The sequence below is a fragment of the Hylobates moloch genome, unplaced genomic scaffold (assembly GCF_009828535.3).
Source record: "Hylobates moloch isolate HMO894 unplaced genomic scaffold, HMol_V3 SCAFFOLD_12, whole genome shotgun sequence".
Taxonomy (NCBI): domain Eukaryota; kingdom Metazoa; phylum Chordata; class Mammalia; order Primates; family Hylobatidae; genus Hylobates; species Hylobates moloch.
Genome location: NW_026652287.1, coordinates 56,902,506 through 56,916,720, shown reverse-complemented (window position 1 = coordinate 56,916,720; position 14,215 = coordinate 56,902,506). Strand labels below are relative to the sequence as shown.

Here is a 14,215-nt window from a genome sequence, read left to right as displayed (position 1 = left end):
TACTGTGTGTCATGGGAACTTAACTCCTGTGGTAAAGTTGGTTTATTATACAGTACATGATTCTGCTTAAAGTCACAGTTTCCAAGAACCTACCAGCAACACTGAGGACTTACTCAACAAGAAATAATAGTTAAGACAATTACAAAGGAGACAAGGTTTCTACATTTGTCACAAACTGGTAAAATACTGACACCAGTGGACCTTAGGAAGTTATGTTTATGTTAGGTACTACTTGGAGTTACCACTAAGAAAAGACTATACTACAGGATACATATAAAACCCTAGAAAAATAAAAATGGAACTCTAAAATATGTTTTAAGTAACTGTATTAGTCCATTTTTCATTGCTATAAAGGAATACCTGAGGCTGGCTAGTTTATAAAGAAAAAGGTTTATTTGGCTCACAGCTCTGCAGGCTGTATGAGAAGCATGGCACAAGCATCTGCTTCTGTTGAGGGCCTCAAGAAGCTTTTACTCCGCTTTACAGAAGATGAAATGGGAGCAAGTGTATCACATGATGATGAGAGGGAGCAAGATAGAAGCCAGGCTCTTTTAAACAACCAGCTATCGCATGAACGAACAGAGTGAGAACTCACTCATTACTGCAACAAGGGTACCAAGCCATTCATGAGGGATCAGCCCCAGTGACCCAAACACCTCCCACTAAGCCCCACTTTCCCACATTGAGGATCACATTTCAACATGAGAGTTGGAGGAGACAAATATCCAAACTATATCAGTAACCCACAAGAAGCTAGGAGAGAACATCAGAACAAATATGCCAGGCACAGTGGCTCACGCCTGTAATCCCAACACTGGAAGGCCGAGGCAAGCAGATCACCTGAGCTCAAGAGTTCGAGACCAGCCTGGCCAACATAATGAAACCCCACCTCTACTAAAAATACAAAAATTAGCCAGGCGTGGTGGCGGGCACCTATAGTCTCAGCTACTCAGGAGGCTGAGACAGGAGAATCGCTTGAACCCGGGAGGCGGAGGTTGCAGTGAGCCAAGATCGCACTCCTGTACTCCAGACTGGGTGACAGAGTGAGACTCTGTCTCAAAAAAACAAGCAGAACAAGTAAAAGATTGGCATATTGTTAAAAACACATTAGCCAAGTATATGCTGTCTATAAGAAACTTCTAATACAATGATACAGGTGAGTTGAAAGTAAAAGGGTAGAAAAATATATACTATGCAAACATTGATCAAAAGAAGCAGGAATGGCCGGGCGCGGTGGCTCTCGCTTGTAATCCCAGCACTTTGGGAGGCCGAGGCGGGTGGATCACGAGGTCAGGAGATCGAGACCACGGTGAAACCCCGTCTCTACTAAAAATACAAAAAAAAAAATTAGCCGGGCGCGGTGGCAGGCGCCTGTAGTCCCAGCTACTCGGAGAGGCTGAGGCAGGAGAATGGCGTGAACCCGGGAGGCGGAGCTTGCAGTGAGCCGAGATTGCGCCACTGCACTCCAGCCTGGGCGACAGAGCGAGACTCCATCTCAAAAAAAAAAAAAAAAAAAAAGAAGCAGGAATGGTCATGTTTGTATTAGATGAAACAGACTTCAGAGCAAAGAAAATTACCAGGGGCATTAAATAACAATAGAAGTGTCAATACACAAAGAAAACAGAGTGATCCTAAATTTATATGCATCGAACAAGAGAGTTACAAAATACATGAAATAAAAAGATACAGACATTAAAGGAGAAATAGACAAATCTACAACTATAGTTGGAGACTTCAAAGTACCTTTTTCAGTAATCAATAGACCAGTTAGAACACCTCACTCAAAAATAGAATATAAATTATTTTTGAGCTCTCACAGAACTTTGCTAAGATACGTTACAACCTGGGTCATAAAACAAACCTCAACCAATTAATACAGTTGAAACCAGAGTGTGCTCTCTGACTACAGTAGAATCAAACTATTAATTAGTAATATAATAATAAAAGGAAAATCTCCACACTCTTAAAAATAAACAACATGCTTTTAAATTATCCATGATTAAGGAAGAAGTCTCAAGAGGAAAAGAAACATAGGACTGAGTGTAAAAGAATATACGACATCAAAATATGTGGAATGTGGCTAAAGCAGTCCTGAGACGGAAATCTGTTGCACTAAAAACTGAAAGCAAGATGGTTTTAAGTCATAACCTAAGATCTAAACTCAAGAAACTAGATAGGAAAAAAAGCAGAATAAATGCAAAGTAAGAAGACGGAAAAACATAAAAATAAGAGAAGAAATCAGTGCAATTGAAAACAAGAACGATAGAGAAAATTAATGATACAAAAATCTGGTTCTTACCAAAAAATTCAGCAAAATTAATAAAACTCTAGTGAGACGAATAAAAAGAAGACACAGTTGCATATCAGGAATAAAAAGAATTATCGATACAGATTGCCAAAATCAAAAACGCAAATACTATGAATAAATCTCTATATGTAAGTTTGACAACTTGGAAGCCTGTCACCCAGGCTGGAGTGCAGTGATGCCAACTCAGGTCACTGCAACCTCCACCTCTTGGGTTCAAGCGATTCTCGTGCCTCAGCCTCCCGAGTAGCTGGGATTACAGGTGTGCCACACCACGCCCGACGAATTTTTGTATTTTTTTGTAGAGATGGGGTTTCACCCTGTTGGCCAGTCTGGTCTCAAACTCCTGGCCTCAAGTGGTCTGGCCCTCTTTGGCCTCCCAAAATGCTGGGATTACAGGTATAAGCCACTGTTCCTGGCCTGAAGTGAACCCTGTTTCTAAAAAACACAAACTACTACAACTCACACAATATGAAACAGGTAATTTTAATGGCCCTATAATTATTAAGGAGCTGAATTTGTAATTTAAAATCTCTGAACTAGTCTCCAGGCCCAGTTTCACTGGAGAATTATTACCAGAATTAACACCAGTTCTACACAGACTCTTCAGAAAGTAGAAGAGGAAGGAACATTTCACTCATTTTATGTGGTTATTAACCTGCTACCAAAACCAGATAAAGACAACATTAAGAAAAAAGATAGGCAGCAGGGCGCAGTGGCTCACGCTTGTAATCCCAGCACTTTGGGGGGCCAAGGCGGGCAGATCACGAGGTCAGGAGATCGAGACCGCAGTGAAACCCCGTCTCTACTAAAAATACAAAAAATTAGCCGGGCGTGGTGGCGGGCGCCTGTAGTCCCAGTTACTCGGAGAGGCTGAGGCAGGAGAATGGCGTGAACCCGGGAGGCGGAGCTTGCAGTGAGCCGAGATTGCACCACTGCACTCCAGCCTGGGCGACAGAGCGAGACTCCGTCTCAAAAAAAAAAAGAAAAAAGATAGGCTAGGCACGGTGGCTTATGCCTGTAATCCCAGCACTTCGGGAGGCCAAGGCGGGTGGATCACCTGAGGTCAGGAGTTGGAGACCAGCCTGGCCAACATGGTGAAACATCATCTCTACTAAAAATACAAAAATTAGCCAAGCCTGGTGGCGGGCGCCTGTAATCTCAGCCTATTCGGGAGACTGAGGCAGGAGAATTGCTGTAACCTGGGAGGCAGAGGTTGCAGTGAGCCGAGATCGTGCCATTGCACTCCAGCCCAGGGCAACAACAGCGAGACTCTGTCTCAAAAAAGAAAAAAAATAAGATAGAAAACAGATATTCTGCATGAATATAAATGTAAAATTCTTCCCAAGAAATTATTAAATAGAATTCAGCTATATATACAAAGAGTTACGCACCATCTCCAAGTGGGATTTATTCCAGGGATGCAAGACTGATTCAATATTTAAAAATCAATGTAGGCCAGGCGAGGTGGCTCACGCCTGTAATCCCAGCACTTTGGGAGGCTGAGGCGGGCGGATCACAAGGTCAGGAGTTCAAGACCAACCTGACCAACATGGTGAAACCTCATCTCTACTAAAAATACAAAAATTAGCCGGGTGTGGTGGCGCGTGCCTGTAATCCCAGCTACTCAGGAGGCCGAGGCAGGAGAATTGCTTGAACCTGGGAGGCAGAGGTTGCGGTGAGCCGAGATCGCACCACTGCACTCCAGCCTGGGCGGCAGAGTGAGACTCCATCTCAAAAAAAAAAAAAAAAAAATCAATGTAATTATCGTATTGTCAGACTAAAAGATTACGTGACTATGGCAGTTGATTCAGAAAAAGCATTTGATCAAATTCAACACCCATTCATGATGAAAATCCTCACAAAAATAGGAAGAGATGAGACCTTCGTAGACTGGATAATGAGCATTTTGCAAAAATCTTACAGCTACCATTACACCTAAGGGGGAAAGCCTGAATTCTTTCTACCTAAAATCAGAAACAAGGCAATTACAACTCATATTCGACATTGTACTGGAAGTTCTAGCCAGTAGACCATGGCAAGAAAAGGAAATAAAAGTCATGCAGATAAAGAAAGGAATAAAGCTGACTCTGTAGAAAATCATAAGGAATGTACATACAAACACCTGAAAAAATAAGCCAGGCTTGGTGGCTCACGCCTGTAATCCCACTTGGGGAGCTGAGGTGGGCAGATCACCTGAGGTCCGGAGTTCAAGACCAGCCTGGCCAACATGGTGAAACCCTGTCAAAAAATATAAAGAATTAGGCATGATGGTGGTCACCTGTAGTCCCAGCTACTCAGGAGGCTGAGGCAGGAGAATCACTTGAACCTGGGAAGCGGAGGTTGCAGTGAGCCAAGATTGCGCCATTGCACTCTAGTTTGGGCAACAGGAACGAAACTCCATCTCAAAAAAAAAAAAAAAAAAGCTCATATTGCCTGATTTTAAGATGTGGCCTGGGATCACCATACTGATCTTCCCACGCCAGCTGCTCCCATGATGGTTGTGTGTTTATTTAGACCTGTGATGATGCCTCAGACAGTACATGGTTCCCTGAACTGCTTTGCAGCTTCAGTGATGTTGTATGGCATTGAGCTGGTCCATCACTGCCAACATCCTAGCTGTCTCAGGTTACCCTGTAGAAGGAATCTGATGGTCAGTGGTGTGCATCAGTAATGTAAACAAGAACAGTGTTCTTGTACAGAGGGCCAGCAGCATGAGCAGTGATAAGAGAGGTAGGGCCTATTTTCCCATCTACCAACTCCAGGACTGGCCATTCCTGGGTCAGTTGACCAGACACCTGGGAAGAAGAGCTCTCAACTCCAAGATTATTTCCCTAGGAGTAGCTTTAAATGCAGCCACAGCTTGGTCGTCTGCCTTAATATGATTTGTTTTGCAATTTACTGTCCTGCTGAAAGCATTCATTTTATGAGGGAAAAAACCGTATAAATCATCGCTAAATCTGTTATTTGTAAATGTTTGGCCTTTTTCTGTACCCTTTGGATTCAAGCATTAATTGGGTTTCCAAAGTAATTGAATAAAAATCATATTGCTTATAAAAAAGAAAAAAACTTTTGAGTCACAGGATGTAAGATAAACATACAATAATGAATTTTATTTCATGCTAGCAGTCTATACTAGCAATGAACAAGTGGGCAATGGAATTAAAAATGTGATATCATTTACAGTCACTTAAAAAAAGATGCTAGGCCAGGTGTGGTGGTTCACGCATGTATTCCCAGCACTTTGGGAGGCTTAGGAGGGAGGATTACTTTAGCCCGGGAGTTTGAGACCAGCCTGGGCCACAAAGTGAGACCGCCATCTCTACAAGAAATAAAAAACTAGGCAAGTGTGGTGGTGTTCGCCTTTAGTCCCAGCTACTTGGGAGGCTGAGGTCAGAGGGTTGCTTGAGCCTAGGAGATGGAGGCTGCAGTGAGCCATGATCATGCCACTATACTCCAGCCTGGGCTACACAGTGAGACCTTGTCTCCAAAAAAATATTCAGATGTAAACCTAATAAAACATGTTAGGACTTGTATACTGAAAACTCCAAAATAGTGATGAAAAAAATCAGACAAAATCTAAGTAAGTGGAGAGACATGTGTATGGATTAGAAGATTCAATATAATAAACATGTCTCTTCTATCCTGCTGTGGTTTGAGTGTGTCCTCCAAAACTCAGGTTAAAATGTCATTGCCATTGTGATGGCATCATGAATTAGTTAATTACTTCACAAGAGTTATGGGAATTCTTACCCAGTCCAGTGGTGTGATCTTAACATCAGAAACCTGTACTTGTCAGAGTCCTTTCCATTGCATCTCCTCAAAGATGAAACACTTTAGATTCACAGTTGCTTACAATAGTTTTCAGGAAAGTACTAGAGTAAAACAATTAACTATCGTTGGATGACAAGACTTTAAATGGCCATGGTTAAATATCTGATGAGAGTTCATTATAAAAATGTTGCAATTGACAAGGAAGTTTAGTTATTTCTGTGGTATACAGCATTTTAAGGTAACTAGAATTGTGACTGATAACATTAGACCAGGTCTATCAGATTTCTAGGAATTTCACACAATTTCTGGAACACGTTATTGGTACAAGTTAAAGAAGGTTAAACATCATTTCTTATTTGACAGTGCCTCCCATGCAGATCTAACATAGTCAGATAAGTCTAACTTGTTTACTATTTCTCTTCATAATGAAAGAAAATTCTCTTGAGATATTTCAGGGGGCCTCTGGAAGCTCCCAAAGTTAGCTCAAGGTCAGAAAGACTTAAGTTTAGAGTTTGATTTTGGGAAGCTAGTAAAAAATATCAAAGGCTTAAAACACTTGATTAATAGGATTGCAGGTCACTGAAACTACAGTCACTTGTTTAACCAGAGTGATAATTAAAAGTATTCAAAGGCAAATATAGAAAGTTACACAGTTATAAAAAGACCTGAGCAGTTTTAATAGAGAGGACTCTGTTTCTCTGTTTTCTTTTCTGTAGAGACAGTGTCTCACTACACTGCCCAGGCTGGTCTTGAACTCCTGGACTCAAGCAATCCTCCTACCTCAGCCTCCCAAAGTTCTGGTATTATTAAGCCTTATTAATTTGATAACATAAATAAATTCATTCAGAACTTAGCCAGGTTGACCACACATAAAATTCCTTTTCCAAGATTCCTCTTCCACAAACATACTACAACTTTCTTATATCCGTTCTGTTTTGGATTAAATTCTTCCTTCCTCTTACTGTGAAACAAGTCATTCTACTATGGGGCAAAAGTTAGTCTTTCTGTCTTAACGAACACACATCCTTCATACTTCATAGCTTCACCTTACCAAAACCATGTCTTTTCCTCACATACAGGGTCATTTCTCTTATTCTCGTTATAACTGTCACATCAGCATTCTATAGATTGGCAAATCTATGAATCAAATTTGTAGAAACATATGCTTCCTTGTAGTATAATTTATGTTCTGCTATTAATGCTTCAGTATTTTATTTGGAAAATATCTACATACCCAATGAATATTCATCATTTAAATTAACAAAACCGCAAGGGTGTAAATTACCAATGGGGAGCTATTTTTGAGTAGACATAACACAAACAAACCTAGCTATCATCAAGTCATTTCTCTGTTAGCTACTTTTACAGCATGTGCATATTCGGCAGTCTTCACAAAAACAAGAATCCTAAAAAGTTTAATAGATGAGGTTTTTTGTTTTGTTGCTGCACTCGAAAAACGTGTAGTAATGGATACTGGCACCCACTTGCACATTGTCATAGGTTGAACTCATAGTTCTATAATTATAAATATCTAGTGGAGGTAACATAAACTTATTTGATAGTAAATCCTGGTAGGATTTAAAAGTTGTATATCTGCATTATATATTCTTACCCAAGTCACGTGAACTTGCAAAGTATTTGTGTTGGTTTCTATATTGCTGAGAGAGTACTTAATTTATGTGATATGCTTATTTTTCTTTAAATCAATTAAATAGAAATCTTTTATGAATTAATTTTTGGCCATACCATCTGGAGGTAGAAAAACAATTCATGGCTGGGTGCAGTGGCTCACACCTATAATCTCAGCACTTTGGGAGGCCAATGCAGGTGGATCTCCTGAGGTCAGGAGTTCAAGACCAGCCTGACTAACGTGGAGAAACTCCATGTGTACTAAAAAAAAAAAAAATATATACAAAATTAGCTGGGCATGGTGACACATGTTTGTAATCCCAACTACTCGAGAGGCTGAAGCAGGAGAATCGCTTGAACCTGGGAAGTGGAGGTTGCGGTGAGCCAAGATCGTGCCATTGCACTCCAGCCTGGGCAACAAGAGCAAAACTCTGTCTCAAAAAAAAGAAAAAGAAAAAAAAGAAAAAAACACATATACGTAACATACCTACATGCACAGGCATGTATAAACATACAGATAAGCAGATTTCTTAGCTTTCATTTGAAAACTGTAGCCATGTGCTAGGTACTATAATATAGAACACACTAGTTTATGAAACAATAGCTGGATCAAAAGTATGTTCCCAGCAGATGGAATAAATTAAGGTTACTTGCTTAGGTGGCCAAAGTGCTCTACTAGTATTTTCTACTAGAAAAATCTACTAAGATTTTTCATTTAAACATTAAACAAAGAGTTTTAAAGCCTTGACACAAAACACTGTCCTTAAAAGGGAAAAGTGATACATTGAACTAAATGAAAATTTAGGTTTTGCTTTGAACATCCTATAAAAGGATGAAAGACAAGCTACAGACTAGGAGAAAATCTTTATAAAACAACATATTTGACAAAAGACATATCTAGAATATATAAAGATCTTTTAAATCTCAACAGTAAAGAAAAATACAGTTAGAAAATGGGGTAGAGATATGAACAGACATTTACCAAAGGAATATACAAATGACAGAAATGTCCATGACAATATTTAACATCATTAGCCATTAGGAAAATTCAAGTTGAAATCACATTGAGGTCTTAATACACAGCTATCAGAATGACTAAAATTGCAAGTAGTGACAGCACCAAATGCTGCATCTCATACATTGCTAGTGAGAATATAGAATGGTATGACCACTCTGGAAAATAGTTCGGTAGTATCAGAAAACTAAGTATGTGCTTTCTATAATGACTCAGCATTGCACTCCTAGGTGTTTATCCCGGAGAACTGAAAACTATGTTCACTGCCACATGAATGTATATAGTACTTATATTCATAATAGCACCAAACTATAGACAACCCAGATATTCTTCAGCAGATAAATGGCTAAACAAACTGTGGTACATCCATATCGTAGAACATTACACAGTAATAAAAAGGAACAACTATCAGTTAGCACAGCAACTTATTTTAATCCTTAGAAATTTATGCCAACTGAGGCCAGGCACAGTTGCTCATGCCTGTAATCCCAGCACTTTGGGAGGCCGAGGCAGGCAGATCACCTGAGGTCAGGAGTTTGAGACCAGCCCGGCCAACATGGTGAAAACCCCGTCTCTACTGAAAAAATACAAAAATTAGCCAGGTTTGGTGTTGAGTGCTTGTAATCCCAGCTACTTGTGAGGTTGAAACACGAGAATCTCTTGAATCCCGGAGGCGGAGGTTGCAGTGAGCCGAAATCGCGCTACTGCATTCTAGCCTGAGCGACAAAGCTAAACTCCATCTCAAAAAAAAAAAAAAAAAAAGAAATTGTTGCCAACTAAAAAAGTCCCAAAAAGTTCCATACTGTATGATTTGCATTTACATAACATGTTTTAAATGATAAAATTATAGAAATGGAGACTGGTTTTTTTTTTTTTCGAGACGGAGTCTCACTCTGTCGCCCAGGCTGGAGTGCAGTGGTGCAATCTCGGCTCACTGCAAGCTCCGCCTCCCGGGTTCATGCCATTCTCCTGCCTCAGCCTCTCTGAGTAGCTGGGACTACAGGCGCCCGCCACCACGCCCGGCTAATTTTTTTCTTTTGTATTTTTAGTAGAGACGGGGTTTCACCGTGGTCTCGATCTCCTGACCTCGTGATCCGCCCGCCTCGGCCTCCCAAAGTGCTGGGATTACAAGCGTGAGCCACCGCGCCCGGCCAGAAATGGAGACTGTTGTTTGCCAAGGGTTAAGGAGGGAATGGGCCTGGAAGGGAATTGGGTATAGATATTAAAAGGCAACACGAGGATTCTCGTGGTGGCAGAACTACTCTCTATCTTAATGATGGCGATGGGTACAGGATTTTACACGAGTGATAAAATTGCACAGAACTAAACATACCCACATGTACACATGCCCCAATGAGTAGAAGTAAAACTGAGGCAATCTGAATAGGATCAGTGGATTGCATCAGTGTCAGTATGCTGGTTGTGGTATATACTGTAGTTTTGTAAAATGTCACCATTAATGGAAACTTGGTAAAGGGCCCGTGGTATCTCACTACGTGCATTTGGCTCTACAGTTAACTCAAAATGTTCAAATATATTAATAAAGTAAATATCCGTACATGAATCTAAGGTGCAGAATAAATCAACATCAGGGTTCAGATAGTATTTTTAACCATCGTGACCTGTGGGGATATACATATGGCACAAGATGAAAAATGAGAATCATAAATAAGAATCATGAATACAAAGGTTTAAATCTAGAAAAAGGCAAGAACAGATTGCCTGGTAGAGTTCTGTGCCTGGACCATATCTACCAAGGATTGCCAAAACACATGCCAAGGATGGAGATATATATATATGTGTGTGTGTGTAGTGTATATATTGCATATACACTATATATATACACACACATATATATATCCATCCTTGGTATGCTTTTATATATATATATATATATAAAATAAGCTGTATATACACATATATATAGTGTATAGTTGGGGGAAATGGAAAAAAATAGGGCTTGAACCCCTTTGTATCCATTTTCCTCCAAATGTAACATTTTCTTTTTAGTTTTGTCTGATTGAGGTGTTATTTTTGTGGCTTTTTAGGTGGAGTATTGCTCCTGGAAAATCCAAAAGGTGACAATAGGTTGGACCTTTTAAAGCTGAAGAGTGTTGTCACTAGCATTTTTGGTGTGAAAAATACAGAGCTGGCTGTCTTCCATGATGAAACAGGTATGTGGAAAGTGAGAGGAACCTATGTCCTTTGACTTAAGATGGATTGGTGAAGGTCTTAATTTGCTGTCAGTTGTACTATACAACTTTTGCATTTGTCCTAACTCTTGAGTCAGGGCCCAACTCTTCAGCAGTGCCGGCCTGCAGTGTCTATTCATGCCTCCTCATTGTGTGATGTGACTGAAAACCCGGGGCTTAATGGTTCTAATCCTTCCCTCTCACCTGTTAGCTAGCTGGTGGACTTCAGGCGTCAGAGTCCTCTCTCGTGAGGTTGTTTTTGTTTTTGAGACAGGGTCTCACTCTGTCACCCATGCTGGAGTACAGTGATGCAGTCATGGCTCACTACACCCTCGGCCTCCTGGGCTCAAGTAATCCTCCTGCCTTGACCTCCCAAGTAACTGGGACTACAGGCATGCACCACCATGCTTGGCTAATTTTATTTAATTTTTTTTGGAGAGACCAAGTCAGTATATTGCCCAGTCTGGTCTTGAACCCAGGGCCTTAAGCAATCCCCCTGCTTTGGCCTCCCAAAGTGCCGAGATTCCAGGTGTGAGCTACCACACCCAACCATGAGTTTTAACTTTATTAAACACAATGCTTGGATCTCACTAAGTCTGGATTCTCAATAAAGCAAACCTGAAAACTTTTTAAAGAATTATAGATGCATTCTCCCACTGTTACGTATTGAATTGTGACCTCTGAAAAAAAAGATTATGTCCTAACCCCTTGTATGTCTAAATGTGACCTGTGGAAATAGGATTATCGCAGATGTAAATAGTTAGGATGAGGTCATACTGGAGTAGTGTGGGCCCCTAATCCAGTATGACTGTTGTCCTTATAAGAAGGTGGCCATGTGAAGACATAGAAACACATGGAGAAAATGCCATGTGGTGACGAAGGCAGAGATTGGAGTTACACACAGCTGCAAGCCAAGAAACAACCAAGATTGCCAGGAGCCTCCAGAAGCTAGGAAGAGGCAAAAAAGGATTCGCCTACAGGTTTCAGAGGGAGCACATCTGCCAACACTTTAATTTTGGACTTCTGACCTCCAGAACTTTGAGACAGTAAATTTCTTTTATTTTTATTCCCTAGCCCTCTGCAGTTTGTGGGACTTTACTATGGCAGCCTCAGAAAACTAATACTCATTTTATGAATCTGAATGCTCATTTTCAGAAACTTTTTTTTTTTTTTTTTTTTTTGAGACAGAGTCTCGCTCTGTCATCCAGGCTGGAGTGCAGTGGCGCAATCTCAGCTCACTGCAAGCTCCGCCTCCCGGGTTCACGCCATTCTCCTGCCTCAGCCTCTCCGAGTAGCTGGGACTACAGGCGCCCGCCACCACGCCCGGCTAATTTTTTGTATTTTTAGTAGAGACGGGGTTTCACCGTGGTCTCGATCTCCTGACCTCGTGATCCGCCCGCCTCGGCCTCCCAAAGTGCTGGGATTACAAGCGTGAGCCACCGCGCCCGGCCCAGAAACTTTTAAATAACTTAAAAGAAGAAATGCAAATGGCCAACTAAGGAACAACTGGTGCATCTTAATGGTAATCAGGAACTTGCAAGATAGTACCACAGTGAGGTACTATTAACTGCCACCAGATTGGCAAAAACTAGAAGAATCTGGCAGACGCAAATGTCAGGGATATTGCATAATAGGAACTCTCATTCACTGCTGTATTAAGAATTGTTGGAACTACTGGAAAACTCTTTGCTATTGTATCCATTAAAGGTTGGATAGGAGAAGCAAAAGCAATGTGGGAGAAACCAAGTAAAGGTCTATAAGAAGGTAGCAAGTTAGAGGTCTCGGAAAAATCTCTAACCGGGTTCCACCAAGGTGGTGGGTAAGTCAGTGGAAAGCTGGATCTCTGCCTAAAGTCACGGTAGGATGAGAAGTGGAAAAAAGCAAAAACAGGCTGGAGTGCATGTCTATCTGACCGCATCTGATACTGACAGTCAGGTATCTTGCAGAAGAAACTGCTGGTACACTTCCAGAGAGTTGCACACATTCCTGGCCTGGAAGTTGGAAGAGCAGAGGCAGGAGCGTGGGCTGCTCACTGTCCCACTTAACCCAATAAGTCGGCAAATCCACAGCAACCTGAGAAAGCCAAGGGCACAGGCCCCATGTTAGCCTGTTTAGCATAATGACTGTTGCTAAACTTCTACCTTCTGAATCCTGTGTAGATTTCTCTGTGATCAAGCCATTACCCAGAACCAGGTCAGACAGAGAACCTGGGAAATAGTTTTAGCTTAGCTGCATTGACACAGGATGAAACCACCATAGTTCACCCCATTGTGATCTTGACATCTATACATGGCTCTTTAAACCATATTTAACTTCCAAATAAAGACCCTAGTAGATTTTTTTAAAAATCCCACTTTTAACTCTTTCTTGTACTGCTTCAAAGATGCTAACTTCATTACCCAAAACGAGATAGAAAGTTACCTTATACTTCTTTGGGTGATGTTGATTTCTCTTCTAGCTGAGCCATACCTCCCCCTTTTGCTGTTCTTTAACTTCACTGAGGTACAAGGTTAACCTGTTAAAATATTTCATGTTATATGGTAAGGAAATAAGAGAGTGGAAAAATAAGAATTGGCTAATATATATTAATACATAATGCCACACTTCATTTGCTGAAAAATGAGTTCTCTGGTCAGAGGCAATGCTATGTGGAATGCTATGTTGGTGAATAAGACATTCTCTACCTCCATGGATGGTGGGTTTGCCAGAAGCATTATGGGTGACAGTGGCAAATCCATGTCCAAAAGGAGTGTGTGTTCCAGTAAGACCAAAGCACTGCCTTTTCCCATAATGGAAACAGTGCAGTACAACCAAGCTGCCATCGGGAGTCTGGCTCGTCTTTCCTGGCAATAACACTATATTGAAAGCTCAAGTAGTGGTTCCCGCTGTTGGTAGGTGGGACATGCAGTAGCAACTGTAGCAAAATCAGCCTTAGGGAGTGGAAGTAATGTTGTGGAGCCCGTGGTTACTCTTCCTCCCAGCCTGGGTGGCCCCTTTGTTCATCAGTCCATTGGGCAAGGGCAGAAGTGGCTGGCGGCAGAACAGATCACGTCCACTGATTTTTTTTTTTCTTTGGAGACAGTGTCTCACTCTTACCACTCAGGCTGGAGTGCAGTGGCTCAATCATAGTTCAGTGTAACCTCAAACTTCTGGGCTCAAGCAATCCTCCTGCCTCAGCCTCCAAAGTAACTAGGAGTACAGACACATGCCACCATGCCTGGCTAATTCTTTTCTTTTTTGTAGAGAGGAGGTCTTGCTGTATTGCCCAGGCTCAATCTCCTGGCCTCAAGTAGTCCTCCC

The 14,215-nt window shown here is 41.3% G+C and overlaps 1 protein-coding gene across 7 annotated transcripts in view; it reads left to right on the top strand.

The window, feature by feature from the left end:
* IARS1 (isoleucyl-tRNA synthetase 1) overlaps positions 1 to 14,215 on the top strand; it is an 87,866-nt gene that overhangs the window by 61,873 nt on the left and 11,778 nt on the right. For all 7 annotated transcript variants that reach the window (XR_009208973.1, XM_032170298.2, XM_032762111.2 and 4 more), the window contains one exon: positions 10,772 to 10,897. Coding sequence is in view for 6 of the 7 variants with exons in the window: in XM_032170298.2 (XP_032026189.1) it covers positions 10,772 to 10,897 (126 nt within the window). In the remaining variant the exon portion in view is untranslated. Of the gene's footprint in view, positions 1 to 10,771; positions 10,898 to 14,215 lie in introns of those variants that run through there.